The sequence below is a fragment of the Caloenas nicobarica genome, chromosome 27, assembly GCF_036013445.1.
Source record: "Caloenas nicobarica isolate bCalNic1 chromosome 27, bCalNic1.hap1, whole genome shotgun sequence".
Classification (NCBI taxonomy): Eukaryota; Metazoa; Chordata; class Aves; order Columbiformes; family Columbidae; genus Caloenas; species Caloenas nicobarica.
This window is the reverse complement of record NC_088271.1, coordinates 5,512,811-5,537,470: the sequence shown is the minus strand read 5'-3', so window position 1 is coordinate 5,537,470 and position 24,660 is coordinate 5,512,811. Positions and strand designations below refer to the sequence as shown.

Below are 24,660 nucleotides of genomic sequence, written 5' to 3'. Positions count from 1 at the left end.
AGCCTTGAGGTTAGCATTGGTGTTACTGGGAGGACACTGGGATCACCGGGTGCAGCGGCAGCACGCCTGCAGCACGCCTGCAGCACGCCTGCAGCACGCCTGCAGCACGCCTGCAGCACGCCTGCAGCACGCCTGCAGCACGCCTGCAGCACGCCTGCAGCACGCCTGCAGCACGCCTGCAGCACGCCTGCAGCACGCCTGCAGCACGCCTGCAGCACGCCTGCAGCACTGGACCCGTCGGTGGGCCCCGCCGCGCGGTGCCGTTGCCCTTTTAAGGCGCCGCCCGCCCCACAACACGATCACGTCACCACGCCGATTCTGATTGGCTGGCAGTCTGCCGCGCGCGCCTAACTCAACGTACGCGCACGCGCCGCTCCGGCCAGTCCCGCCCGCCTTCCGCCGCTTACCTCTGACGTCAGCCATTCCAGCCTATCCTTGTTAGGCTGCCTGCGTACGGCTGGGCGCGGGCGACCAATCGGAAGCGCCGAAGCGGATGTCTAATTTACATAATAATAGCGGGGCGTGGCCAGGGCAGGAAGAGCGGCGGCGGGGCAGGAAGGTCGGGGCGGGGGTTCGGCCCGGGGTCCCGCTGCGGGTGGCGGGGCGGGCGGTGTGTGGGGTGAGCCGGCTGGGGCAGCGGGGAGCCCGGGGGATCGCGGGGGGGGCTCGGCGGGGAGGGGGAGCGGGAGCTGCGGGGGGGGCTGGCGGGAGGCGACGCCGTGGGGGGGTCTGCGATGTGCCCGCGGGGGGAGCTGAGCTGCCCCCTTGGAGTTCCCGGAGCCCGCGGGGCCGGTGCCAGCTCTGGCTCTGTCCCTCAGGGCTGTGGCCCCCGCGGTGCCGGTGAAGCCCCCCCGGACCCATGGCCCACAGCACCAAGCAGCTGCCCGCCGGGATGCTGTAAGTGTTCCCCCCCGCCGCCGGGCCCCCACGTCACCCTGTCCCCTGCCCTTTGTCCCTTGCTGAAGGGTGGCTGGTCTTGCTTGGCAAACCTGGAGGGTCTTGTGCGTGGTTTGGAGACCCCTGTCCCACACTGCACCGCTCTCCACTCGCCCGCCTGCTTTGTTAGCTCAGGCTCCCACCCAGCCGGGCTAATTAGCCCAGGGGAACTGATGTAAAAGAAGCGTCTTGTGAAATTAAGACCAGCAAGGTCTTAATTGACATGGGTGAACCTCGTGCTGTCCTAAGCTGGCGCCAGCCGCTGTCCCCCCTGGCAGAGGGGTGAGGAAGCAGCTCCGGGGTGGAGGGTGGTGGATGCCGGAGCAAATCAGCCAAGGGAGGTTCAGATAAGAGGAGGAATCTTGCCTGAAATAACTGTACTTATTAAAGCATCCTTAGGCACGCGAGGAATCTGGTTCAGGGTGGGGGAGGCAGAGATCTGGCGATGGAGGGTGTTGGTGTGTTCCTGGCTGAGCGCAGTGATGCTGTGTGGACACCACCACGAATATTTCTGTTGGAGCTGATAGAGAAAACCTAAGGCTGGCTATGCCCGTGTGGAGCCTCAGGGGTGGTTTATTCCCCCCAGAAGATGGAGAACAGAGGGTCTCACACATTCCCGTGGGCTTTCGTGTGAGTGTGGGGGCGCAGAGCACCCGCTCAGGCCCAGGTCCCGATGAGAAGAGCTCGTGCTGGGTACCTGCTCCATCTGCAAGGGCCAGCACAGTCACAGGTGGTGTCCACAGGGGGGTTATGGAAAGGGCCCCCATCACATTAATTACAGAGGTGGCTGCTATGGGGGATAACCTGATAGTGGTATGTTGGGGTCTCTGAGAGGATTTGGGTTTACACCAGGTACATGATGTGGCAAACCAGTGAGAGAGATTCTGGGGTGCATCCCGAGCGGGTCAGGATCAGTCTGCTTTTGGGACACGGTCACGTTTTCTTTTTTTGCTGGGGTTTGTGCTTGGCCCTGTGTTAACTACTGTATCTTGTGACTTGGATAAAACCCAAGCGAGCGCTGTTTTCTGCAGTGCTCAAGCCATTTGTGGTGTCAGGGAGCGAAGCATGTGAGCGAGACATGGGGTCTGCCGTGGGATGGAACCAGCAGAAGGGACTGGGGAGCCCTGGGGTGATGCTGCAGTGGGGCTGCGTGTGCTCAGCCGTGGCAGAGAGGCTCTGCTGACCTGGGTGCTGGACACGTGTCCTCTGCGGAAGGCAGATGCTGATCTGTAAAGACGAGGCAGCAGGTTAGAGAGCAGGAGCCGGGGCCGCCAGCCCCATGTTGGAGCCGCTCGGTGCATCTCAGTGGCCGCGCAGGTGGCAGGAACCTGATGGAGCGGTTGTGGCTGGAGCAGGTTGAGCTGGCAACGGCGTCCTGCCCTCATCCTCTGCCTTGAGGGTTCTCCTCCTCCCTGGCAGCACCTGTCCAGGGTGTGGGTGACGCCTGGAGCCAGGATCCAAGCCCCTGCAGCTCCTCCTCCTTCGCAGAGGAGGATCAGCTGGTTTGTGCTGCCTGGGACTCCTCTCTGAGGTGTGTGCCCAAGCCCTGGTGGCGCTCGGGGATTTGACCATTGCCGTTACCTCCCCCCAAGAGCAGCACTGGCTGCTGCCAGCCCTGTTCCAATGTCACTAAAAGGTCCCAGAGTTGTCACTGGACCTTGGAGCACCTTTTATGTGCCTAGGACTGTTCTGCTCACCCGGTGCTGGGTTCTGCTCAGGCCTCATCACTCAACCGTGGCCTCCCCTCGCAGGGGAACGGGCTCCAGGGCTGGTAGCGGGTCTGGGGGCTGTTTGGGTGGCCGGGGGATGTGTTGCCATCAGTCCCGGGGGTTTCCCAGCCCTTTCTGATGGCCGCGCTCTGGCTGCAGACACGCCACGGGCAAAGCTCAGCATGGAAACTTCCTGCTGGCCATCAAGCAGGAGAAGGGAGAGTCGGCACGGACGAGCAGCGAGAAGCCGCACAGTGAGGAGGAGGTGAGCTCCGGTGCCCGTGTCCCCCCCGCGTGCTCCCTGGGAGTGGGCTCTGTGCTGGGGCTGCCCCTCTGCTCGCCCTGCAGTGGCCCAGGCCAGCCCGTGGCTGCGGCTGCGGCGCGAGGAAAGGCCCAGGCCTTCCCTGGTGGGACGGGAGGCCCAGGCAGGTCTGCAGGCTGCTCGGGTGTCCCGCCAGCGCCATGACATCCTGCACCCTGATCCATGCCCGGTTGTCCCTTTCTCTTCGCTGGGTGCCAGCCTGTGAAGAAGAGGGGCTGGCCCAAGGGCAAGAAAAGGAAGAAAATCCTTCCCAACGGCCCAAAAGCCCCCGTGACGGGCTATGTGCGTTTCCTGAATGAGCGGCGTGAGCAGATCCGCACGCAGCATCCTGACCTGCCCTTCCCGGAGATCACCAAGATGCTGGGGGCTGAATGGAGCAAACTGCAGCTTTCGGAGAAGCAGGTACTGGCCCCCAGGAGAGACCCCCACCCAGGGCTGGGCAGCACACGCGCTCCGGAGCCTGTGCCCCAAACCCCTTTGCTCCCTGCCTGGCCGCAGCTCCACAAAGGGAGCTTGTCCCAGTACCGTCGGGCTGGAGAGCCGGAGCTGGGCCTGAGCGGTGGGGGGTCAGTAGCCCCCCAGGGAGCCAGGGGCCGAGTCAGGCTGAGGACCCTCTGTGACCACAGCGGTACCTGGATGAAGCAGAGCGGGAGAAGCAGCAGTACATGAAGGAGCTGCGGGAATACCAGCAGTCAGAAGCCTACAAGATGTGCACAGAGAAGATTCAGGAGAAAAAGATCAAAAAAGGTGGGTTGTGGGAGCAGCGGCTGCTGGTGATGCCACCAGGATGCAGCCAAGTGCTGCCAGAACCTGCCGGGGGATGCTGGGCTGGTTCCTGGGGGTAACCCCCTTCCTCCTTCCCAGAGGACACAGGCTCTGTGCCAGTGAACACCCTGCTGAATGGGCATCTGCACAAGGTAAGGCCCCAGCAGCTCTACCTGTGTGTGGGGAAACTGAGGCACATGGCGCTGCTGGATTTGGCCTGTGGGAACTGGGCTGGCTGCAGGTTTGGGCAGAGAGCGACTCATGGGTTGTGCTTCAGGGCACCAGCTTCTCGTTGAAGCGGAGCCTGGAGTGGCGGGAGGCAGCGTGTAGCCATCCTCTGCCTGTCCTGCCTGCCCGGGCAGGGCCACCGCTTGCCCCATCCCTGTGCCTCGTGTCACCAAGGACATGGGGTCCCCTGCGGTGCGCTCAGCTCTGCCTAATGCGTCCCCTCCTGTCCCCCAGACTGGCGAATGCAGTGACACCTTCTCCACCTTCGACGTGCCCATCTTCACGGAGGAGTTCTTGGACCAAAACAAGGGTGAGGGCCTGGGCGGGGGGGTGGGGGCTGCCGGCGCTGTGGCGTCTCACCTGGGGACGGCTGCAGCAAGCGATTGCCGGCATCCCGCGGGGTGGGACCGTGGCTGATGCTGGGTGCCTGATCCAGGCTGGGAAAGGTCCCTGGTGAGGCTGGATTGAGGGATCAGGGGTTGGTGATGCTGAATCTCTTGCAAGAGTTGTGACTGGGGAAGGGGTTGAGTTTGGGATGGGGGAGGGAGTCCGAGGGGCCACCCTTGCTGACACCGTGTGGTCCCGGCAGCCCGGGAGGCCGAGCTGCGGCGCCTGAGGAAGATGAACACGGAGTTTGAGGAGCAGAACGCCATCCTGCAGAAGCACACGGAGAGCATGAACTGCGCCAAGGAGAAGCTGGAGCAGGAGCTGGCCCAGGAGGAGCGGCAGACCCTGGCCTTGCAGCAGCAGCTCCAGTCCGTGCGACAGGCCCTCACTGCCAGCTTTGCCTCCCTCCCCATCCCTGGTGAGTTTGGGGCGGCCGTGGGGACCAGCGGCTGCAGGCACCTGGTGGCCACATGGAACGGCCCTGCCGAGGCAAATGTGTGGTGATAAATGCTCATCTGATGAGGCAGGATCCTAGAGCATTTTGGGGGCCTCTCTAGGGAGCCCAGGGATGTGACAGCTGGTTTGTTCCCCTATAATGGGGTAGGGTGGGCTGGGAACTGTCCTTATCTCGAGCCGTAGTCACAGCTGCGCCCACAGGGCAGAGATGAACCAAAATCCTTTTGTTCCTGGGCTTGTGTTGGTGCCGGCTCTCTCCTGCTGCAGGATGTGGCACTTGGTGTTCAGGGTCCCTTCCCCAAGTACCAGCATGATGGGCAGGGCTGGATGGGGACTTGCTGGCCCTGCTAACTGGGCTGCTGCCCCACAGGCACTGGGGAAACTCCCACACTGAGCACTCTGGACTTCTACATGGCTAAACTGCACAGCGCCATCGAGAGCAACCCGCTGCAGCACGAGAAGTTGGTGGTGCGCATCAAGGAGATCCTGTCCCGGATAGCCAGGTGAGCTGGGCAGTGCTGGCCGGAGCTGCTGCACAAGGGCCCTTGTGTCCCAGCGAGCACTGGGACTGCTGGGTCAGGGTGGGCGATGGGAGTCGAGCAGAGAAGCTGTGGGCAGAGATGGGCTCAGCACTGCTCTGGGCAGTTGGGGGAGAGAAAAGCCGACCCCACGTCCTTCAGCCTCACCTCCCTCTTCAGCGAACACTTGTGAAGAGGACCAGTCCCTCCCGGAGCCTGAGGCCAGCTGGACCATGGCACTGTCCCTTGGAGCTCACGCAAGGGACAGTCTCTGCTGGTGGTCTGGCTGCTTCCCCTCCACCCCACGCACCTCACTGGAGAAGGGAGCTGGACCCCTCAGCCCCGCTGCTGCTGCACCATCTCTGAGGACCTCAAGCTTCAAGGGACCAAGTGGTGACAGGGCTGAGACCCCAGCTGGCGTGGTGCTGGGTGAGGTGCTCAGCCATGAGCCTGAGCGTTCCCCTGCCCTGCTGTGAGCCCCCCAGCTCCTGCAGCCCCGCTCCCCTGAACCAGAGCCTCCCCCAGGGCTGGCTGGTGGCAGAGGAGGTGCCTGTGGCTCACCGGCCTGGAGTAGCCCAGGGACTGCTGGTACCATGTGCCCTGGGAGCCCCTGGGGCTTGGTGCTGCCTCCTGGCCCCTACACCAGCCCGAGGAGCCTTTTGGTTCCCTGTCCCGTAGCAGGTGAGGTGGCAGGTGTCCTTCCTCTTGCTTTATTTAATCTTTCCGCTTCCCCTCCCTGCTCCCCTGTGGGTGCAAGTCACCTCTCCTTCCGCCACTCCTCTGGGACCAGGCAGGGCCACTCCTGCCCTCTGCAGTGGGGAAGGCAAAAAAAAAAATCTTGCTAGAGGGGGAAGCTGGGACAGACCCCTGCCTCCCCACAGCTTTCGGCTCCTGCCTCCCTGAGCCCATCCTGCACTGTGGGACCAACGTGGCAGCAGCCGTGTCCTGGTTGTGCTCTGCTGGGCTCGACCTGTCCCTAATCTCAGACTGTATTAAGAGTGTCTTATTTTCTTACTACCACCACGTTGATCTGGCTCTGGGTTTAACTCGGGGCTGGTGTGTGACTGTTCGTCTCTCCCCCGTGAGGTCTGTGCTTTATAGATGAGTCTCCTAGTCGCCATCTCCTGGTGGCTGCTTGGCTTGGGATGCAGATGGGAGCAAATAAATGTGGGAGAAACAACCAGCCCAGGCTCCGTGTGTTCATGCTCAGAGATGGCTTCCGAGCTACTCCCGGCCCTAACCCCGGGGCTTTTGGGGTGTGAAGCAAGGGTGAGGACCCTGAGCTGCAGCCCCAGCTGTGGAGGGTGCGATGGAGCCGGCTCGGTGCCAGCTGCTCTCCAACCTCCAGTCTGGCCAGGGCCCTTCCTTGTGCCGGAGCTCACCTGATCCCGGTGGTTACCTGCGCTGCCGGATCAGGTTCCTGGGCACAGGGATCGCCTTACTCCCCAGCCGGCAGCCAGCACCATGTATAATTCAGCAGCGCTGGCAGCGCGATGCGGCGGGCGGGCAGGCGCAGCAGGCAGGCCCGGGAGAGCAGCCCCATGGAGAACGGTGTGGGGCAGGAGCCGGGGACCCCTGAGCCACTCGCTGCCGGGGGCGTCCCGGCCCCGCGCCCCCCCTGTGCCCGCCCCAGGCTGGTGTTTCACACTCAGCTGGCTCACGGCAGCCCCACAGGGCGCATCGAGGGTTTCACCAATGTCAGGGAGCTCTACATCAAAATCGCTGAGGTCTTTGGCATCTCGCCCACCGAGGTGAGGAGGCTGCGGCTACTGGGGTGTGGGGAGGAGACTTCGCACCTAAAGGGGGGGATGCTGACCCCATGGCACTGTTGTGGCCAGCCTTCCCGTGGGTCCCTAGCTGCTTGCAAATGCAGCCCCCCCGCAAATGACCTGAAAAAGCATTTTAATCTCAGGGCTGTCTCATTTCTGAGGAATGGTTGGGGGGCGGTGGGGGGGGGGGGGGTGCTCTGTGCCTCAGTTTCCCCTCCAGCACAAGGGCAGGGAGCTGGGGCTGCCTGTTCCCTGGCTGATGCCAGCTGCTGTGTAGTCTGGAGCTGAGGAAAAGGTGCAGAGGGATGGAGCAGCATTGGGTGCCCCAGACCTTTCTGCTCCAGCAGCACCCAGACCTGGCCAGATCCACCCATGGCTGGTTCCTGCCCTGGCATCACCGATGTCCCCCTGCCCTGCCGGGGTGTCCCCAGCCCCTGCTGATGGAGTTCCCCGGGGCAGATCCTCTTTTGCACGCTCAACACACACAAAGTAGACATGCAGAAGCTGCTGGGGGGACAGATCGGCCTGGAGGATTTCATCTTCGCCCATGTCCGGGGTGAGACAAAGGAGGTGGAGGTGACCAAGACGGAGGATGCGCTTGGCCTCACCATCACAGACAACGGGGCTGGCTACGCTTTCATCAAGGTGAACCCTCCCCTGTGGGGCTGCGCTGGGGCCAGGGGCAGCCAGGGGACTGTGGCTCCGCAGGGTGACATCCCCTCCTGTCACCTCATCCCTGGAACCAGGCTCGCCCCCTGATCCCACCTCCCTAGTTAGTCCCCACCTGGGTCCACCCTGGCCCTGGGGGTGTCTGCAACCACGGTGCAGTTTGGGGGGGACCCTCTGTGCCTGACCCAGTTGCTGAAGGCCATGGAACCACAGATGTGGTTTCATGTGGGGACGGGTTGGGGCTATGTCTGCCTGTCCTTCCTGTGGTGCCACCTTGTTGTGTGTTCCCTGCCCCCCTGCACGATCCCCAGAGAATCAAGGAGGGGAGCATCATCAACCGCATCCAGACAGTGTGTGTGGGTGACAGCATCGAGGCCATCAACGACCAGACCATCGTGGGCTGCCGACACTATGAGGTGGCGCGGATGCTGCGGGAGCTGCCCCGGGCTCAGCCTTTCACCCTCCGCCTGGTGCAGCCCAAAAAGGCTTTTGGTGAGTTGCGGGGGTCCCCCTGCTCTTGCCCTGAGGGATTCTGTGGGGTGGCCAATCCCTGTGACCCTCCTGCCCTGCAGCCCCCTTCATAGCGAACAGGTGCCCCCCAGAGCCCAACACCCCCCCATGTGCACCCCTGCCTTGCACCCCCACCTTGTGTGTACTCACAATTCTGGGGCACCCCCGCATGGCACCCATGTGGGCACTCTCTGTGGGGTTCCAACGCCTGCTTGTGCTCCTCTACCCTGTGTGCACTGTCTTGGGCACCCACGAGCACCCTGTAACTGGGTGTATCCCCCCCACCCAAGGGTGTCCCTTACACCCTCACTGTCTGTGAGCACCCCCTCCCCACGCAGGGCTCACCCCGGGGTACTGGGACATGCAACACTGGGGCTGGGTGATGGCCAGGGTGGGGGGCAGGAGGTGCCAGGCCCTGCCAGGCCCTGCCTGTGTCCTCAACCCCCCCTCGCCCCCCACCCCGGGGTGCAGACATGATCGGGCAGAGGACACGGAGCAGCAAGTCCCCGTGCGAGGGCAGAGTGGCCAGCGGGAAGGAAACGCTGCGGCTGCGGGCTCAGGGCCCAGCCACGCTGGAGGAAGGGGTAAGAGCCCCCCAGAAACCCCCCACCCTGAGCTCATGGAGGCTCACACTGTGCCCGGGGGTGGGATGAGCATCCCTGTGCCCCTGGCTGAGCCCTGCACTGTGCATCTATGGGCTCTGGGGGAATGGGGGGGGGTCCCTGGGCTGGACCCCCACCCCCTGACACCCAGCAGCTGGGAATCTGGTCCCCCAGCCCAGCCCCTTGGAGGAAGAAGCCGCCCGCCGGGTGGACGACCTGCTGGAGAGCTACATGGGCATCCGTGACCGCGAGCTGGGTGAGCGGCGGGGGCGGGGGGCCCATCCTGGACCCTTCCCACCACTGACCGGCCTCTCCTTCTCCGCAGCCTCGACCATGGTGGAGGTGGCCAAGGAGAGCCCCGGTGCGGCCCAGCTGGCCCGTGGCTTGGACTCGGTGCTGGGCGAGTTCGCCTTCCCCCAGGAGTTTGTGGCTGAGGTGTGGGCAGCCGTTTGCCACCCCAGCGCGGGGCAGGAGTAGCTGGGGGGGTGGCGGTGCCCCTCGCCCGCATCCCCTCCCCGTGTCCCCACCCCACCTGAGGCTGGTTGTGCCGGTGGGGGGGCCCATCCTCCCCTGTGCCCCCCCCGAGCTGCACCCAGGTGTGTCCGCTGGGTTGGGGGCAGCAGGGCTCCCAGCCCATCCTCCCCAAGGGCACCCCTCACCCCAAAACACGGCACGAAGCGGCCGTGGCTCATTAAAACCGAGGCTGGAGGAAAAGGGCTGTTGCTCCATCTGGCAACAGGACTGGGCCCCCCCAGGGTCCACCTGGGTGTCCATGGTGGCGCAGAGAGCTGCACAAGCTGTGTTTTATTGGGGGGGTGTCACTCAGATGGGGACGGGGCGGGGGAGCGGCCCTGTGTCCCCCACCACCGCCTTGGGTACTGGGAATGGGTGGGGGTGGCCCATGGATGGTGGTGGGGACCACTGATGAACGCGGAGTGGGGTAGAATGGGGGGGCCGTGGCTTGTCCCCCGCCCTCGGTGCCTGTCCCCAGGAGCTGCTACTGCAGCACCGAGTCAGCCGTGAGCTTGCGGCGCAGGGAGGGGTTGAGGACGGGGTAGAGGGAGAGGATGGAGGGCCGGGGGCGCAGGCTGGGGTGGATGCGCTGCAGCACGGCCCGTCGGAAGAGGATGTAGACCCAGGGGTCCAGGATCTGGTTCCAGGTGACCATGCGGATGTAGATGAGCAGCATCTTCTGTGTCTCCGTGGGCAGCAGTTGGATCTGGCCGCTGGCTGGCAGCTGCTGCAGGACTGTCTGCACGATGAAGATCTGGCGGGGGGAAGGGGGGAAGGTGTCAGCAGAGCGGGGGCCACGTGGGGGCCACGAGCTGCCCTGCGGAGGGGAAGATGATGAGGGTCCAGGCTGGGCACGGAGGCTGTTGGAGAGGGGTCCCAGGCTGGTTTGGGGCACCCGCTGTGCATCCCAGCAGTTCTGAGCCCCAGGGCCCACCACGATGGTGCCAGGCCAGGGTGCAGGGCGGTGGGGGGACACCCCCAGACCCAGGGCCTCACCAGCAGGGACATGGGGCAGGGGGGTACCACACCGAGACCTGGGACCTGACCAGGCAGAGCACGGGGGGAACAGCAGGACCCAGGAGGGATGTGGCGGGGAACACCAAGAGCCAGGGCCTCACCAAGAGGGGCATCCAGCAGATGGTGGCAATGATCATGATGCCTACGAGCTGCACCATCATCTCCACCTCGCTGTCCCGACGCCGCTGCACTGACTCCCGGTCATGGTAGACACGGCAGAGTGTCACCACGCTGACTGTGTTGAAGATGAAGGAGAGCAGCACGGAGAAGATGCCCAGCAGGGCGAAGAGCAGGCAGAAGATGATGTTGCCAGTGTCGGGCAGGAGGGTGAGGAAGCACCAGGAGCCGGGGTACTGCAGCGTGTACCGGCCCAGCCCCAGCACCGGCAGCAGCCCCAGCAGGCAGGAGAAGCCCCACACCAGCCCCACGATGGACCAGGCACGGCGCTTGGAGATGCTGGTGGAGCGGGAGAAGGGGTGGTTGATGCCGAAGAACCTCTCACCAGCCATGGTGGCCCCCAGCAGCAGCGGACACTGCCCGAAGAAGACCATGGAGAAGCCAAGGAAGTTGCAGAGGTGGCAGCCAGGGTCCACCTTGGCCCAGGAGAACTTGATGAAGTGGTAGGGGATGATGACCGAGGCCGTCACCAGCAGCCCCATGAAGTCCGTGACCACCAGCCCGCAGAGGAAGACGAGAAAGGAGGAGCGGGCCCGGCTGGACAGCTGGCGGGAGGAGCTGAGCAGGACGCAGAGGGCAAAGAGGTTGGAGCAGAGGCCGATGAGGCCGAAGGCGGTGGAGAACCAGGGCGAGGTGATGCTGTTCTGCACACTGTGGTGGCCATCAGTGGCATTGAACACCCCAAAGCACCTGGCTGCACTGCTGTTGGGGGGCTCCATGTCCCCCCACCCCATCCTGCTCCTTCCAGAGGCTTCAGGCGCCCTCCTGGCTCTGCTCCATGGTGCGTCCCCCACCGCTGCCACCTCCGATCCTGCCGTGCCCTGTGGGGACGAGGAGGGAGGTTCACGGCCGGTGCACCATGGCCAAGCCCACCCATCACCCACCCTGAGCCTGCAAACGTGGGGCAGCCCACAGCCAGGGGTGAGGACACAGCAGCACACAGCCCGTGCCGGGCTGGCGCCGCTCCGGGCAGCCCTGCAGCTGGCCGGGATTAACCGTCCCCGGCTGCGAGCCACGTGCGGCTGCTGCCACAAGCTGTAATCTGGCGTGGTGGGTGTTCGGAGCCGCACGGCACCGGCCGATCAGCTCTGATGGTGCTGGCTCCCGCTGGCCCCAAGGGGGACGTGGCTGGACACCCCCGGTGGCACCTGCAGTGGGGGGAGACTTGCTCTAAAGGATGGGACGTGCAGGAACAGGGTGGCTGCACTGGGGCCTGATCCTGACACCCCACTCCATCCTTGCGCCTTCCCTTCCACACCCACGGCTCAATGGGGAGAGCGCACATGCTCGCGGTGTAGTGGGGAAACTGAGGCACCAGATGGGACATCCACGCCTGGAGCTGCACCCCCGCAGCACCAGCACTGCAGCCAGCCCACAGCCATGGGCCATGCAGCTGGCCTGCATGTGTAACGTCCCTGTTCTCCCCCCGCTGGTCCCACCACACTTGGAGTCAAGGGTTTGTCACCGGCACATGGGCCTGGTGACGGTGGCAGGGGCACGAGCACAGCTGTGGTCATGGGCAGCCTGGTCAACGACATGCCGGCTTGCTGGGCTGCGACCCAGGGCCAGGGAGCTTCTGGGAAGCTGCTGCCTCCATTGCTAATTAGTCCAGGCTGCAGTCGGGGTGATGTGGGCTGGGTGAGGCATGGTGACAGTGGGGATGGGACAGCCCGGGGTCAGAGCCCTCAGAGGGACCAGACCCCTCTGCTCCTGGGACCCATTTCTCCAGGCTGTGGTTGTCCCTGCCACCCGTCTTCCCAGCCTCTACACCACTGGCTGACACTGTCCCCAGCCTGGTGGCCCCCAGGGGATGCCCAGTTGTATCCCAACCCACCACCTCTGCAAAGACTCCCTGTGGTACCCCGGCCATGGAGGTCTTGGCACCTCTGCCTCCCCCTCCTGCAGGGTGGTACTGCCACCTGCCCTTCATCCCTGGCCCCAAGTCAAACCTCAAGCCAACCCCAATCAGTGCCAAACTCAGTGGCTGGTCGTGCATCGGGCCTCGCTCTGTGTCCTCATGTCCCGGGCGAACCTTTTGCCGCATCCCGGCACCCCCCACTCGCCACCCCTTTTTCGGCCCCCAGTGCGAGGGTGGCCGCAGGGCCGGGAGCCGCCGCGCACACCCGCAGTGTGCACTGATCCCACAGCCCGTCCCGGGGCTGGGATGGCGCCAGGCGTTGCAACATCCCCTCCGGGGCAGCATCCAGGCTGGGGGTGCTGACAGCCATCTGCCCGCTGCACCGTTGGCCCCATGGCTGCTGGAGAGCGAGGAAAGTGCTGGGGGTGGCAGCAGGGGCACGTCCCCATCACCACCCCTGTCCTGGCATGGGCGGCTGGCAGAGCATGGTGGTGATTCACTGCCACGGCGCGAGGACGGCCCCGGTTTTTTCCATGAGACAAGAGAGAAAACTTGCTGCTGTTTGTTTTCTCCAGTCCCCAAGGGATGGCAGTGGTGGCCCCCAAGGCGCCAGTCCCCTTGAGACAAGCAGTAAGGCCTCAGTGTGATGGCTCCAGGTCCCCAAGGAACTGCCACCTCTTCCTGTGTCCCCCAGGATTTCCCTCCCTGAGAGGTGGCAAATTCCATCCCCCGCGCCACAGCGATGCCACGTGGGTGCCACAGGGACTCAGCGACACGAGATGCTCTTGGCTGCTGACCGGCTCGGTGTGGCAGGATCCAACCCCTCTCCCCACAGTGTCCACAGGGGGGATCTCCCCACGGTGCCACCGTGACTGGGCAAGGATGCACCAGCCACAGCAGCTCTGTGCCCCAATCCCCAATCCCCTCCCTGTCCCCCCTTCCTGCCCCAGTGCAACCAGGACACAGACCCTCACCTGCCGCTCGCTGCCAGCAGGGACAGGGTCACTGGAGGGTCTGCCCTAGGACCAGTTGTGATGCTGGAGGGGGCTTGGGGACCGAGCAGCCGGGTGCTGCCCCACAGAGCTGCCTCGGCCGCCAGCCTGGGACCACGCAGCACTTACAGGGAATCAAATATTAAAGAGGGGCCACTTAGCGCTAGCACAGCTGGGAGTGAGTCGAACCCCATATGCACCAGAGCAAACCAGAGGCGCCTAAGGGAAGGGGATCATGTGGGGGCTCCTCACTCACTGTCTCCCCCCATTGCAGGCGCTGCCACAAGAGGATGTGCGTGGGGACAGCAGGTCCTGCGGAGGAGAGACCCTGAGCCTGGTGCCCCCACACGCTTGCATTTGGGGTTACCAGACCTGGCAAAACCCTCTCCCAGGGAGATCATGCGGGATCGAGGGTTTGGCATGAGTAAAGGCAAAGGGTGCCCGGACAAAATCCCAGTGGAGCAGTGCCGTCTCCAAAATGGGCTGCTGGAGGCTGCAGTGCTGTCAGCAGTGACAGGGGCCGGTGCGGGCGCTAATGATGTTCTTGGCACCGTGTGAGCCGGTGGGCCAGCGTCACGCTGTAGCTGCACCGCGGGCTGCCCTGGCTGGGCCAGGCGCCACTTCCTGCCCCGGCCACATCCGAGGCCAGCGAGGGAAAGGCAAGAGGCTGATGGGAGCGCAGGAGGCTGCTCCTTATCAGTGCAGCTCCCTCCCCAGCTCATTGCTTCCCCAGGCTTCCCCGGGCAGGGCTGGGCATGCGGCTGGCAGGATCAGGCTGAGGGGGCTGGGATGGGAGGGACCTGCAGAGGGACCCCAAACCGGGCAGCAGCAACTCCCCCCACACCCCACACGCCCCCTTGGTCTGGGCTCTGCCACCCAGGACATGGCGCTTGGCCACAGGGTGGTTGTGCAGAAGATGCTGCAGGGCATTTGCATTTGTCCCGTGCGTTCAGTCTCTCCTCTTTGCTTGCTGGACCTCTCCAGTGACATCCACCTGCCCTTACAGGACAAGGACTTTCTCCACGGTGTCCCCTCTTCCTCTGCAGCCTGATGTCCCTTGTGCAGGTGGTCCCATGGGACATCATGGGGCACAGCTGTCCCTGCCAGGGGATGTGGTCCCACCGCCAACTGCCTCCCAGGCTGGTGTTCTCTGGGCAGCAGATCAGCTTGAGGCCATCGGCTGGGATGGGAAAGGCAACGGCCACATCATGGCTATGGGGACCTGGTCTGGCCTGGAGCACAGACATCCCCAGGACACTCAGGACAGAGGAGATTCATGGGAAGCAGTGGCACACCTGCAGGCATGGTGACTGTCCTCACCTGTCCCTGCTGTAGCCCATAGCAGACGTCCCCAACCCACTCACCCCCTGGGCTGGCTGGGGGACAGTTAACACGGTCCCTGTCCCCTCTTGTCCCAACCCGTCCCTGGGGTCCTGCACAGGGCAGGCGGTGGCAGTTGGGGGCTGCCCGGGGCACCCTTGAGTGCCAGAGCTGGGGCTCACGAGCGCCGTGTCCCCGGGGGGGCAGCAGCCAGGGCCCCCCCAAGCCCGGCTGCCCCTCCAGGGCTCCGAAGCTGCCGCTGGGCCGCCCGAACAGCCCCTTTCCCGGCCCTTCCCGCGGCACTCGGCCGGGGGAGCAGCGGGCGGGGGCGGCCGGGGCTGTGCTGGGAAAGTGGCCGGGGCCCGGGAAGCCCCGAAAGCAAGTCCTGGTGCCGGGGAGGGACCCTGGGATGTGTCTGCCCCGGACACCCGGCCCGGGGCACAGGCAGCCGGGGAGGAGCGGGAGCACCACGTCCCCCTTTTCCTCCCCTCCGTGGGGTCACCGCTTTCTGCCCCCCGCAAAACGCCGCAGCTCTTCGGGTTTCTGTGCAAACCGGGCGGCTCAGCCCTGATCGCCCCGGGCAGCCCCAGCCCCGCGCAGCCCTGCGGTCCGCCCAGCCCCCCCATCACAGGCTCTCTGTCCATCCAGCCCAGCGCTGCCGTCTGTCTGTCCATCCCCCTCCGTCCGTCCAGCCCAGCCTTGTGGGCTCTATGTGCTTCCCAGCCCCTCTGGCCGCTGCCCCCCCCGGCCCGGGCCGCGCATCCCCCATGGGACCCCCCGCCGCCCCCGCTCCTACCTCGCTGCCGGCGAGCCCCACCCGGCGCGGCTGAGCCGAGCGCAGCCCAGCCCAGCCCAGCCCAGCCCCGCTCGGCTCGGCTCAGCCCGGCTCGGCTCAGCCCGGCCCCGCGGGAGGGCGGGGGGAAGGGCCGGGCTCGCAGCCCCCTCCGGCCCCGCCCCACGCCCCCCGGAACCGGCTCCGGCCCCGCAGCGGCTCCCCCTCCACCCCGACCACCGAACCCCATCGCCCATCTCCCGCCCGGGTGCGGCCGCACCGGGCTGCGCCCCAAACCCCCGCAACGCCCCCGGTGCGGACCCCCCGGGCCGGCACCCAGAGGCCCCCGGCCCCGGGAGGCTTCGAAGGCGGCAGCACCCGGGGGTGGGACAAGGGGCCGCGTCCCCCGGCCTCACCTGGCCCCGCTCAGCTGTGAGAACGGGCTGGCGCTGAGACACCCCGACCCCACAACACCCGGCTATATTTAGCGGGGCCGGGCTCTTATCCGGGTTACTCATTTGTTTACCCGGGCTGGATTCCTGCGTCCGGAGGGGGAGTCAGTCCTGTGGCCATCGCCATCCCAGCAGGACCCGCATCAGCCCAGCTCCGTTGGGCTGGCACCACAGCGGGGCCTCCGCGTCCAGCTTTGGAGGGGATGTCGCTGCTGTCCCCCACAGCTGGCCCTGAGACCCAGGCATGGGGTGGCAGCAGCTCCTGAAAGAAGGTTGGACAAGGGCCGAGGGGCCATGCAGACATGAGCTGGTGCCCCCCGGCAGTGTCTCGGGGGGTTCCCCACAGCCCCGGCCATCCCTACCCCAGGAGACATGGCCAGATGCAGCCTGGGGGTTTCTGCACACTGGGAGTTTTTCCTACCCAACTGCTATGAGCTCAGTTTGTCACCAGTTTGTCACTGAAGCTGTGGCCAGCCGGGCTCGCCAGGGTAGCCTGTTCCCAAGCACTGTCCTGAGGCGTGGGAGCCACAGGAGGGGATGTGGCTGCGTCCACTGCTGCTCTTCGTGCTCTGCCAGGGGAGTAGAGCCCATCCCTGGCACTGGTGGCTCCATCCAGCGCTGAAGCATTGGGGACGTCCGAGCCCATGGGTGACACAGGGCTGTTCCGTGTACCCCACATCCCACCATGACCCACAAGGCCGGGGCTTGGGGGCGGCCGGGAGGTGCTCAGAGACCTGAGCAGGAGGTTTTCCTGACACTGCCTTGGTGTGGAGCAAGGACTGTCACAGCAACAGCCCGGGAGGAGGGTGACGGTTGGAGTGGAGGGGCAGGCTGCAGAGCTGGAATGTGGCTGGGCCCGGTGGAGGGAGCGTGGCGGGAGCAGGAGTGGCCCCACCAAGAGCAGAACCCACTGAGCTGCCATGCCCGGATGCTGCTCGGGTGTGTCGACCCTCCCGCTGTCCCAGTACCGGGTGCAGCTGCACCTGCAGAGGATGTGGGCGCGGGGGTACCGAAGGCGGCTCTGCGTTGACCCACCACCCCCCTGGCATGAACCTGGCTGAGCTGCCACCACCGGCTCTGGAAGCGGAAAAGAGCTGTGCCTCCCCAGCCCGGCCCCAAATGAGGCAGAGGAATGTAACTGGCTCCCCCTGAAATACAAGGGAGATGTGGAGCAGAGCTCTGAGAGCAGCCAGGGCTGGAAAGAAGCATCCTGGGCTTATCCAGCCCCTGAACCGGGCACAGTGGTTGCCTGGCTGCAGCAGCTCCCAGGGTTCAGGCTCTTGTGCTCCGTCAGTGGCTCTGTCCAGAGCTCAAAGTAGGGGATGCAGGGAAAAGGCAGTGCCTGGGAGGGGACATGGACCCTGTGCAGGCAGGGGACACAGTGGGATGATTTTAGGGGAGCTCCCCCCCGCATGTGTGCCCTGGAGGGAAAGGGGCTGTGGGCAGAAGGGCTCTGCCAGGCAGTTAAGCAGGGAGGGCACCCAGCCGCTGGCTTTGGGGTTTGGGATTTTCCCCATTTCCTGCAAAGCCATCCCTGGCCGGGCATTCACATGCTTCCTGTGCCGAGCTCAGGCCCCAAAACCTCGCTGTGCTGAGCGGCTGCTCGATGGCTTTAAATAACCCACAGGAAGGAGAGGCCACGGGACATGTCCTGGCACAGCCCCCGGCCCAGGGACGTCCGGCAGGATGGGGAGGGGGCACCTGTGTGTGGGGCCTAGGCAGTTGGGGGTCCCCCCCACCCCCAGGCAGGCTGTGCCCCATGCAGTGTGGGTGACCGTGGCAGGTGTGGGAGCCTCCTGAGCACAACTCCCACGGCATTTGCAGGATTGGATCCTGCCAGCGGTGCTGAGAGCAGACGAAGAGGACAACTCTCGTGAGCTCTGGGGGAAAACGGCAGCCGGGGGGCAGCCCCCAAGGCTGGAGAGCCCCCACTCAGCTGCGCTGGCTCTGCCATGGTGCTGGGGGGCCTGGGCAGCCCCCAAGCACCTCCACCGCAGGGCTGCACCAGGGGCAGGATGCAGGGAGGCCCGTAGGGAGGAAACAACCTTGCTGCGGTATTTCAGGGCCAAGACAGAGGTTTCCTGGAGGCTGCGCTACCGGGTGTTACTCACACACCAGCATCAACTCCTGTGTCCCTTGGCAAGGAGCAGGGACACCCCGAGGGGTCAGGGCCTGGTGGGGATGGGCCATGAGGGGCGATCCCAGGAGGGTGTGTCCATCACCCAGGGGTGACTGATACCAGTGAGTCCCAGCTCAGCCCTGAAGCACTTGCCAAGGTGCCCCAAACCCGCTGAGCATCGTTTAAGGCCCTCAGGGACCCTCAGCGCTGAGGGTCTGGGGAAACGCGGCTGTCCCAGCCCATGGGAGCAAGAGCCGCTTGGGCACAGGGTGGGAGGGACCACGGGCCAGGGAAAACAGATTTTCCCCTGTAAGGAGATCTCCCATCTCACACCCCCTCTCCTCCTCCCCGCTGGAGGCAGATGCCTCGCAGCCACTGAACCCAGTCATCCCACAGCGAGGGAGCTGCTGCCGCTCCCAGGCTGGGGCCACCGGAAACCAGGGGGAATGTGCTAGAACTGAGGCTGCCCAGGAGGGCAATGGGCCTGGGGGGCAGTGGCAACAAAGGGGCTGCAGCTCCAGCTGGGGAGGGTCCAGCTCAGGCAGGGCTGGCGTGGGGGCCAGGGCTGGTGGGCAGGGCTGGGAAGGGGCTGGAACGGGAGGACACAGGGCTGAAAGCATGCAGGGACTGTGAGAGAGGGGGTGAGGACACCCCCCAGCACTGCCCAGCTCCCAGAGCAGCAGGGGAGCTCCCACTGCTGGCCCAGTGTGGGACTGGCTGGTGCTGACATGCAGGAGCCACATGGTACTGACCAGCGTGGGGTGCCCACGCCTAGGATTCCATGGCTTAAACAACCCTTATTTATTTATACTAAAGTCTCAGGTCCCTCAGGGTAAAAGGACAGTGAAAACCCTCAGGAATAGGCCCTGGGCCAGGCTTCACAGACATCTATGGGACAGTGTCTGTGACAAGGGATGAGACCCCCTGTGCCAGGGGTCAAGCAGCCCCTCATCTGCGGTAACGGTAACGCTTGAAGTGGAACCAAAGCTGGAAGATCCCGTTGGCAAACTGGCAGCGGAAGCCATGGCGGTGGGAATACTCCCACTCCCGGTTGACAATCTTGAAGGCGATGTCCTCGTAGGGTGGCCCAGCGTGGAAGCGGAGGATGGCGAAGTCCTTGTTGTCCTGGCAGGCCTCCAGGAAGTACTCGGGCGTTGAGCGCTTGTCAATGAGGTCGGGGTAGAAGATGTTGAACTTGTAACCCTGCACGATCTTGGGGGGAGGGTTGTCAAAGTCATAGTGGGTCTGGTTGTACTTGTTCCACTCGAAGCCTGTGTGCACCCGGTTGAAGAAGCGGGGCTTGCGGGGCCGGTACTTGTCAGCCCAGAGATAGGCCTTGCCCGTAAGGGGCATCTCCACGCTGAACTGTGCCTCGTCTGCACCCATGCCCTCCTTGGCCTTCCGGAAGAAGATGTCATCAGTGCTCTCCGTGGCATCACCTGTAGGGATGAGAGGTGACATCTGGTGCTGCAGTGCCAGCCAGGCCCGGGTGTGCAGAGGGACGAGCAGCAGACACTGGGCAGGGGATGCAGAGCAGAACACAGAGATGCACGTGCTGCCCTGTGGACTCCAGGTGGGCACCAGGCAGAGCTGTGTTGATAACTCACCCAAAACACCCTCCCCGCTTGTCCACAGCCCCCCAGCTTGGTGGTGTGGCTGCAAGTGGGGAAGGGCCCAAGGCAGGTACCCACAGCCACAGCTCCCTGCTCTTGTCCAGGCTGCGGTGCCCCCAGCTGCCTGGGGACACCCCCTGCCAGGCCAGCTCGGGACACGTGCTCCAGAGCCAGCTCCTACCCACCCTTTTCTGAGAGCAATGTCCCCCCAGCCCTGCACCCCAAGGCTTCTACCTGTGACCTGGAGCTGCTGTCGCAGAAGCAGCAGCCGATGAGTGTCCTCCTCAGCCTCCAGCACATGGGCGTCGAAGGGCAGCTCATTGGGGCCCAGCAGCCGCGGGCTGTACTTCCCCGCGTCGTAGTCGTCCAGGCTCTGCTGGATCAGGTCTTCCTCCATCAGCACAGCTTCCCCCTCAGCCTCTGCTTTGGCCTCTGCATCCTGCTCAGCCTCAGGCTCAGAGGACGGCCCTGGCTGTACCACCAGGCTCTCCTCTGGATCCAGCCTGCAAGGAAGAGAGAAGAGAGAACTGGGACGGGGATGGTACCCTTGTTCTCTGCCCACCTGGGGTCTGTCTGTGGAAGGACGAGAGCACGAGGCTGCATTTTCTGTCCCAGGTGCCCCATGGGAGAGGCCCGGATGGCTGCTCTGCCCAAGGAAAGGGCTGCGTACCTGTCGTTGGGGGAGGCGGGCTCTCGCTTGATGATGGGGAAGAGCGGTTCGCTCTCCACACCCTGCTCCTGCTTCAACTTGTACAGCTTCTGGCGCAGCACATCCTGGTGCCGCTCCCGCAGCCTGTGAAGAGATGAGATGTCAGGTCCCACCCAGCAGAACCACTCCATCTCTACACTGCTCAGAGCTGTGACACCCACCACCTCCTGCAGAAATCTGCTGGGTTTTGTAGTTTTGGGCTGAATAACCCTTCAGTTCAGCTCCCTCTTGGAGGCCTCACTGTAAACATTGCCACTGGAGAAGGCACTGAGTGTCCAAGCCCTACTTCCCTCTTGGGAGAACCAGCCATCTCAGAAAAGGTATAAAACCTCTCCACCAAAGATTTCAGGTTTGTGCCTCCCCAACTCTGCTCACAGAGGGGTCTGTGCTGCCCCTTTCCACAGTCCTGTCCAGGGGACAGTCCCTGTTCTCACCTGGCTCGAGCCATGTAAGCCTTCAGCTGCTGCAGCAGGCTCTCCCAGTACCCAACGTCAAGGTTGGGTCCTCCTGCCCGGATCTTGCTCTCAATGCCCTGGTACAGCACTTGCAGCTGGTTGTACGTCTTCCCCTTGAACACGGACTGCACGTCTGAGCTGACAGAGGCATTGACGCCATCCCGACGCTCGCCTGAACAGACGGGCAAGGGCAGCAGGTCAGTTCCCGAGTGCTCACCCAGGCCCTTGGGGCTCTCCCGGCAGCGGCGGCTGGGCCAGACCCATAGCCCCCACCCAGCAGATCCCAGAGAACCGCTCTGAGCCTGAGCACACGCGGCAGCCCCTACACGCTGCTTTGCCCACCGCTCGCCCTCCCCTTGACACCCACCCCTGGCTCTACCCCACAGCTCACCCGGCCCTCCTTTCCCAGAGGCCTCCAGCTTGCGCAGCTTGGCTATCTCATCCTCCGTGATGATGGTCATGTCCCTCCAGAAGTCCACGTTCTTCCCTTGCTCCAGCTCCATGTAAACCTGCCAGTAGGAGACAAGCAGGACGTCAGGCACAGCTCTGCACCGCGGGCAGGGATGCAGAGCTGAGGGGGAACTCCGAGCTGCTGCCCCTCAGCCAGACATGCGCAGTGGTGGCAGAGCTGGCACCTGGATGTCCTCCACCAGATCCTCCATGTCTGACACGGTGAGGCCATTCAGGAATGTGTAGGGCTCGTGCATCTCCACGGCCAGGTCATCGTCCTCTGCGCTGATGTACTTGGCCAGAAGGTCAATGGGTTTTGCCCTCCCATCCCGAATCCGGATCTTAGACCTGGGCAAGAGAAGAGGGACAGCAAGCAGTGCCACCCACCCCTGCTCCCTGGGGCACCTGTCCCTGCGGAAGCGCGCACCTACCGCAGCTTGGCCTGCTGCAGGTGGAAGTTGTCCTCCTGCTCTTCCCAGGTTTTGAAGTGCTCTGCCTCTTTCTCCCGCTGCAGCATCTCCAGCTCCTGCTCACGCATTGCCTTCTCCCGCTCCCGCTCCAGGCGCAGCTGCTTCACCTGCCCGGGGCAGAGGGAGACGTGAGGCCCCCAGGCAGGACACCCATCCCCGTGCAGCCGTGATCCCGCTCACCGGCCAGGAGCCGTGCCAATGGAGAGCCGGGGGACCAGGCTGCTCACTGACAGCCCTTGGGTGTACAAGGGACACAGACACGCTTGAGTGCCATGACCGGGCACTTGTCCGCCTCAGCACCTCCTGAGCTGGACTTAACCCCGAGAATATCCTCACCCTGGAACAGCAGAAGTCAGCACACTGTAGCCCTCCAACCCTAAAGCCTATGGGCACCCCCAATGAGAAGAACAAGGGGACTTCCAGGTGAGCAACTGTGAGAATTGGGCTGTCCACAGGGTTCTCTGTCAGATGTGGGAGGGAGGGGATATCTGATCCCACCTTCTGCAGCTCCAGGCGATTGTCCTCCTGGATTCGCTTGTTCCTTTCCTTCAGGTCCTTCTCATCCAGGTGGCTGATCCCCTTCTTTTCCAGCGCCTGAAACAGAGTGGCCAAGGGAAGCTGTGAAACCCAGCAACCTCTACAGCCCCTCATCAACCACTCACCTCTGCTGTTCCAGCGAGCTCTGATCCAGTTGAAAGTCCCCAAATCCCCCAAATCCTATTCCTGAAACACCTCAGCAAAACCCAGGCTCAAGCCCAGGGATGCGAACCAACCTGGCCAGTGCCAACACACCAGTAAACGGTGCGTGGCGCTCAGCTGGGAGCTCCCAGCAGGTCTGGGTCTCCCTCCTGCACCCTGACCCACATCCTCACCCCACAGCCCTGGCCACAGACCTTGGTCTTCAGGAGAGAGGGGGTAAAACCCCACTGAGCTTGTCAGAAACACCCAGCTGCTGCCCCAGACGACCACTTTACGCTCATGTGGCTGCTTATAGTGTTAGAGAGGTTCTCACCTCAAGCAAAAGGTCCCTCCGACACCCCCTGCCTCCCCGTCCCATTCTGCAGCAGCTGCAGGGGCACAATCCCCTCCAAGCAGCCTCTGACAACAGGCAAGGGTGGAGCAGAGCTCACCTTGCTCCAGATGAAGGTGCCCAGCAGGTTGTTGTCCCCAAAGGGGTTGTCAGTGTTGGTGTAACCCATGTACTCCTCTCCCCACCCCATCTTCTCCCGCTTCTTCCTCTCCTTGGCCTCCTTCTTGGCCAGCCGGCGAGCCCGTTTTTCCTCAGGTGTCTCCAAGGCTTTCATAAGTGCAGCCTGCTTCTTCTTCTCTTCCTTCAGCCTCAAGCGCTCCTGGAGGCTCAGCTGCTGCCCCGGCTCCTCCCTGCCCCGGGAGCGCGGCGGGGAGGGGGAGCTGAGGGAGGACACAGAAGATTTGGAGCTCTCTCTCCTCCTCCGCCGCTCTCTGCTCCGGGCTCTCCTCTTGTCTCGCTCATGCTCTGAGCTTGAGGAACGATCCCGGGACCGTGAGCAGTGTTTCTTCTGGCTTTTAGAAGGCTGATCGCTGCTTTTGCTTTTCTTTTTCTTCCATTTCTGTCTCGCATCGCCAGAGTCAGAGCTGGGGTGGGGGGAAAGCCGCGTTTCAGTTGGGAGATGATACCGGCTCCGTGTCACACACCGGGTGCTCCGGAGCGGGGAACGGGAACCGGCCCCAGCGGCAGCCGGAGCTCCCGGCAGAGCCGAGAACGCTCGAACGCGCGTTCGTGGTGGTACCTGCCCCCCGGCCCCCAACGGGCTGGTTTGTGTCACCCACGAGGCTTTTCAAACGCTGCCCAGCCCGGGCCCGTTCCAGCCCCCCGGCACCGCCCGGCCCGGCCTCTCCCCGGGCTCGCCCGGCGCCTTCACCCCAGCAGCTCCCCGGGCGGGGAGAGGGGCCTGGTCTGGAGCCCGCGCTCCCCCGGGCGGGTCCCCTCCCCGCTCCGCCGGACCCGCGGCCCCCTCAGACGAGGCCCGGCCGCTCCACGGCCCGGCACCCGCTCACCCCGAGCTCGGCTCCCGCCGGCGGCCCCCGCTCCGGCGCTTCTCCCGGCTCCCGGAGCCCTCCCGGTCCCGGTCCCGCTCCCTCCGCTGCGACCGCGACCGGCGCGGCCGGGCCGGGCTGCGCGACCCCGAGCCCATGGGCTGCGGCTGCGGCTCCGCCCCGGGGGCCTCCGGCAGCGCCCGGCACACAGGGCTGCCCTCCGCGCCGCCTGCCCAGGCGCCTGGGCCGAGCCCAGCGGGGCCAGCGGCCGCTCGAGTGGCTGGTGGCGCAGGCGGCGGCAGGGGCAGCCCCAATGAGAAGCCCCGGCGGGAGGAGGTGCCGGCCGGGAGACCCCGCCCCCACCCCGCCCCGTCCCTTTTCTCCTCCTTTTTTCCCCGAAAACGGGGTCGGGCGCAGGACAGAGGACGCAGAGCCGGGCGGGGTGAGCACAGCACAGATACAGCTTTATCACAGAGCCGAGGACAGACAGCATCAATTTACAGTTTTCTGGAAAAAGGTCTCCCCGAACGGGAGGGGGAAAAAAAACCTCAAAACAACCAAGGAAAAAAAGCGCTCGTGACTTAATCCCCCCCAAAAAAAAAGAAAAAAAAAAAGGAGAAACATGGCAACACCCACGGGTCAGCATCACATCTCGGCCGCCAGCCCCCGCTAATCACATTCGTTACACGCGCGGAGCGGACACGAGTGGGAACGTGAACAGACTCGGGGCGCGTCAGACACCAGCAGAAAGAACCACCAGCCCCGACCCGCGCGCCCGAGCCGCGGCGTTCGGCTCGTCCTTGTCGGACCGAGCTGGAGGGTGACGGCAGCCGGGGAACGCGGGGCCGTGGTGGAG

At 64.5% G+C, this 24,660-nt stretch overlaps 4 protein-coding genes across 8 annotated transcripts; 2 read left to right on the top strand and 2 right to left on the bottom strand.

Annotated features, from left to right (window-relative positions):
• Positions 1 to 513: 513 nt before the first annotated feature.
• HMG20B (high mobility group 20B) lies at positions 514 to 6,504 on the top strand. 2 transcript variants are annotated; one of them, XM_065652459.1, is made up of 10 exons: positions 514 to 559; positions 819 to 897; positions 2,805 to 2,910; positions 3,166 to 3,369; positions 3,594 to 3,714; positions 3,832 to 3,884; positions 4,195 to 4,270; positions 4,550 to 4,765; positions 5,174 to 5,306; positions 5,502 to 6,504. In XM_065652459.1, exons 2-10 carry the CDS (start codon positions 860 to 862, stop codon positions 5,512 to 5,514), a joined length of 960 nt encoding a protein of 319 aa, XP_065508531.1. In that variant the 5' UTR covers positions 514 to 559; positions 819 to 859; the 3' UTR covers positions 5,515 to 6,504. The 2 variants fall into 2 exon arrangements, with proteins under 2 accessions (XP_065508531.1, XP_065508532.1); XM_065652460.1 differs by lacking the exon at positions 514 to 559 and adding an exon at positions 565 to 619.
• Positions 6,505 to 6,814: 310 nt separating this feature from the next.
• On the top strand, positions 6,815 to 9,348 carry GIPC3 (GIPC PDZ domain containing family member 3). The gene is made up of 6 exons (XM_065652694.1): positions 6,815 to 7,072; positions 7,550 to 7,735; positions 8,071 to 8,251; positions 8,741 to 8,853; positions 9,046 to 9,127; positions 9,197 to 9,348. Exons 1-6 carry the CDS (start codon positions 6,815 to 6,817, stop codon positions 9,346 to 9,348), a joined length of 972 nt encoding a protein of 323 aa, XP_065508766.1.
• A 312-nt stretch (positions 9,349 to 9,660) lies between these two features.
• Positions 9,661 to 15,981, bottom strand: TBXA2R (thromboxane A2 receptor). 3 transcript variants are annotated; one of them, XM_065652715.1, is made up of 3 exons: positions 15,937 to 15,981; positions 10,503 to 11,399; positions 9,661 to 10,138 (listed from the first exon to the last, which is right to left on the bottom strand). In XM_065652715.1, exons 2-3 carry the CDS (start codon positions 11,310 to 11,312, stop codon positions 9,869 to 9,871), a joined length of 1,080 nt encoding a protein of 359 aa, XP_065508787.1. In that variant the 5' UTR covers positions 11,313 to 11,399; positions 15,937 to 15,981; the 3' UTR covers positions 9,661 to 9,868. The 3 variants fall into 3 exon arrangements, with proteins under 3 accessions (XP_065508787.1, XP_065508786.1, XP_065508785.1); XM_065652714.1 differs by lacking the exon at positions 15,937 to 15,981 and adding an exon at positions 15,545 to 15,617; XM_065652713.1 differs by lacking the exon at positions 15,937 to 15,981 and having other exon boundaries at positions 10,503 to 11,136; positions 11,269 to 11,393.
• A 2,892-nt stretch (positions 15,982 to 18,873) lies between these two features.
• Positions 18,874 to 23,986, bottom strand: CACTIN (cactin, spliceosome C complex subunit). 2 transcript variants are annotated; one of them, XM_065652407.1, is made up of 10 exons: positions 23,826 to 23,986; positions 22,919 to 23,402; positions 22,287 to 22,382; positions 21,750 to 21,895; positions 21,504 to 21,666; positions 21,260 to 21,377; positions 20,848 to 21,040; positions 20,375 to 20,497; positions 19,939 to 20,231; positions 18,874 to 19,530 (listed from the first exon to the last, which is right to left on the bottom strand). In XM_065652407.1, the coding sequence occupies exons 1-10, from the start codon at positions 23,960 to 23,962 to the stop codon at positions 19,040 to 19,042; spliced, it is 2,244 nt and encodes a 747-aa protein (XP_065508479.1). In that variant the 5' UTR covers positions 23,963 to 23,986; the 3' UTR covers positions 18,874 to 19,039. The 2 variants fall into 2 exon arrangements, with proteins under 2 accessions (XP_065508479.1, XP_065508480.1); XM_065652408.1 differs by having other exon boundaries at positions 19,939 to 20,207.
• Between the last annotated feature and the right edge of the window lie 674 nt (positions 23,987 to 24,660).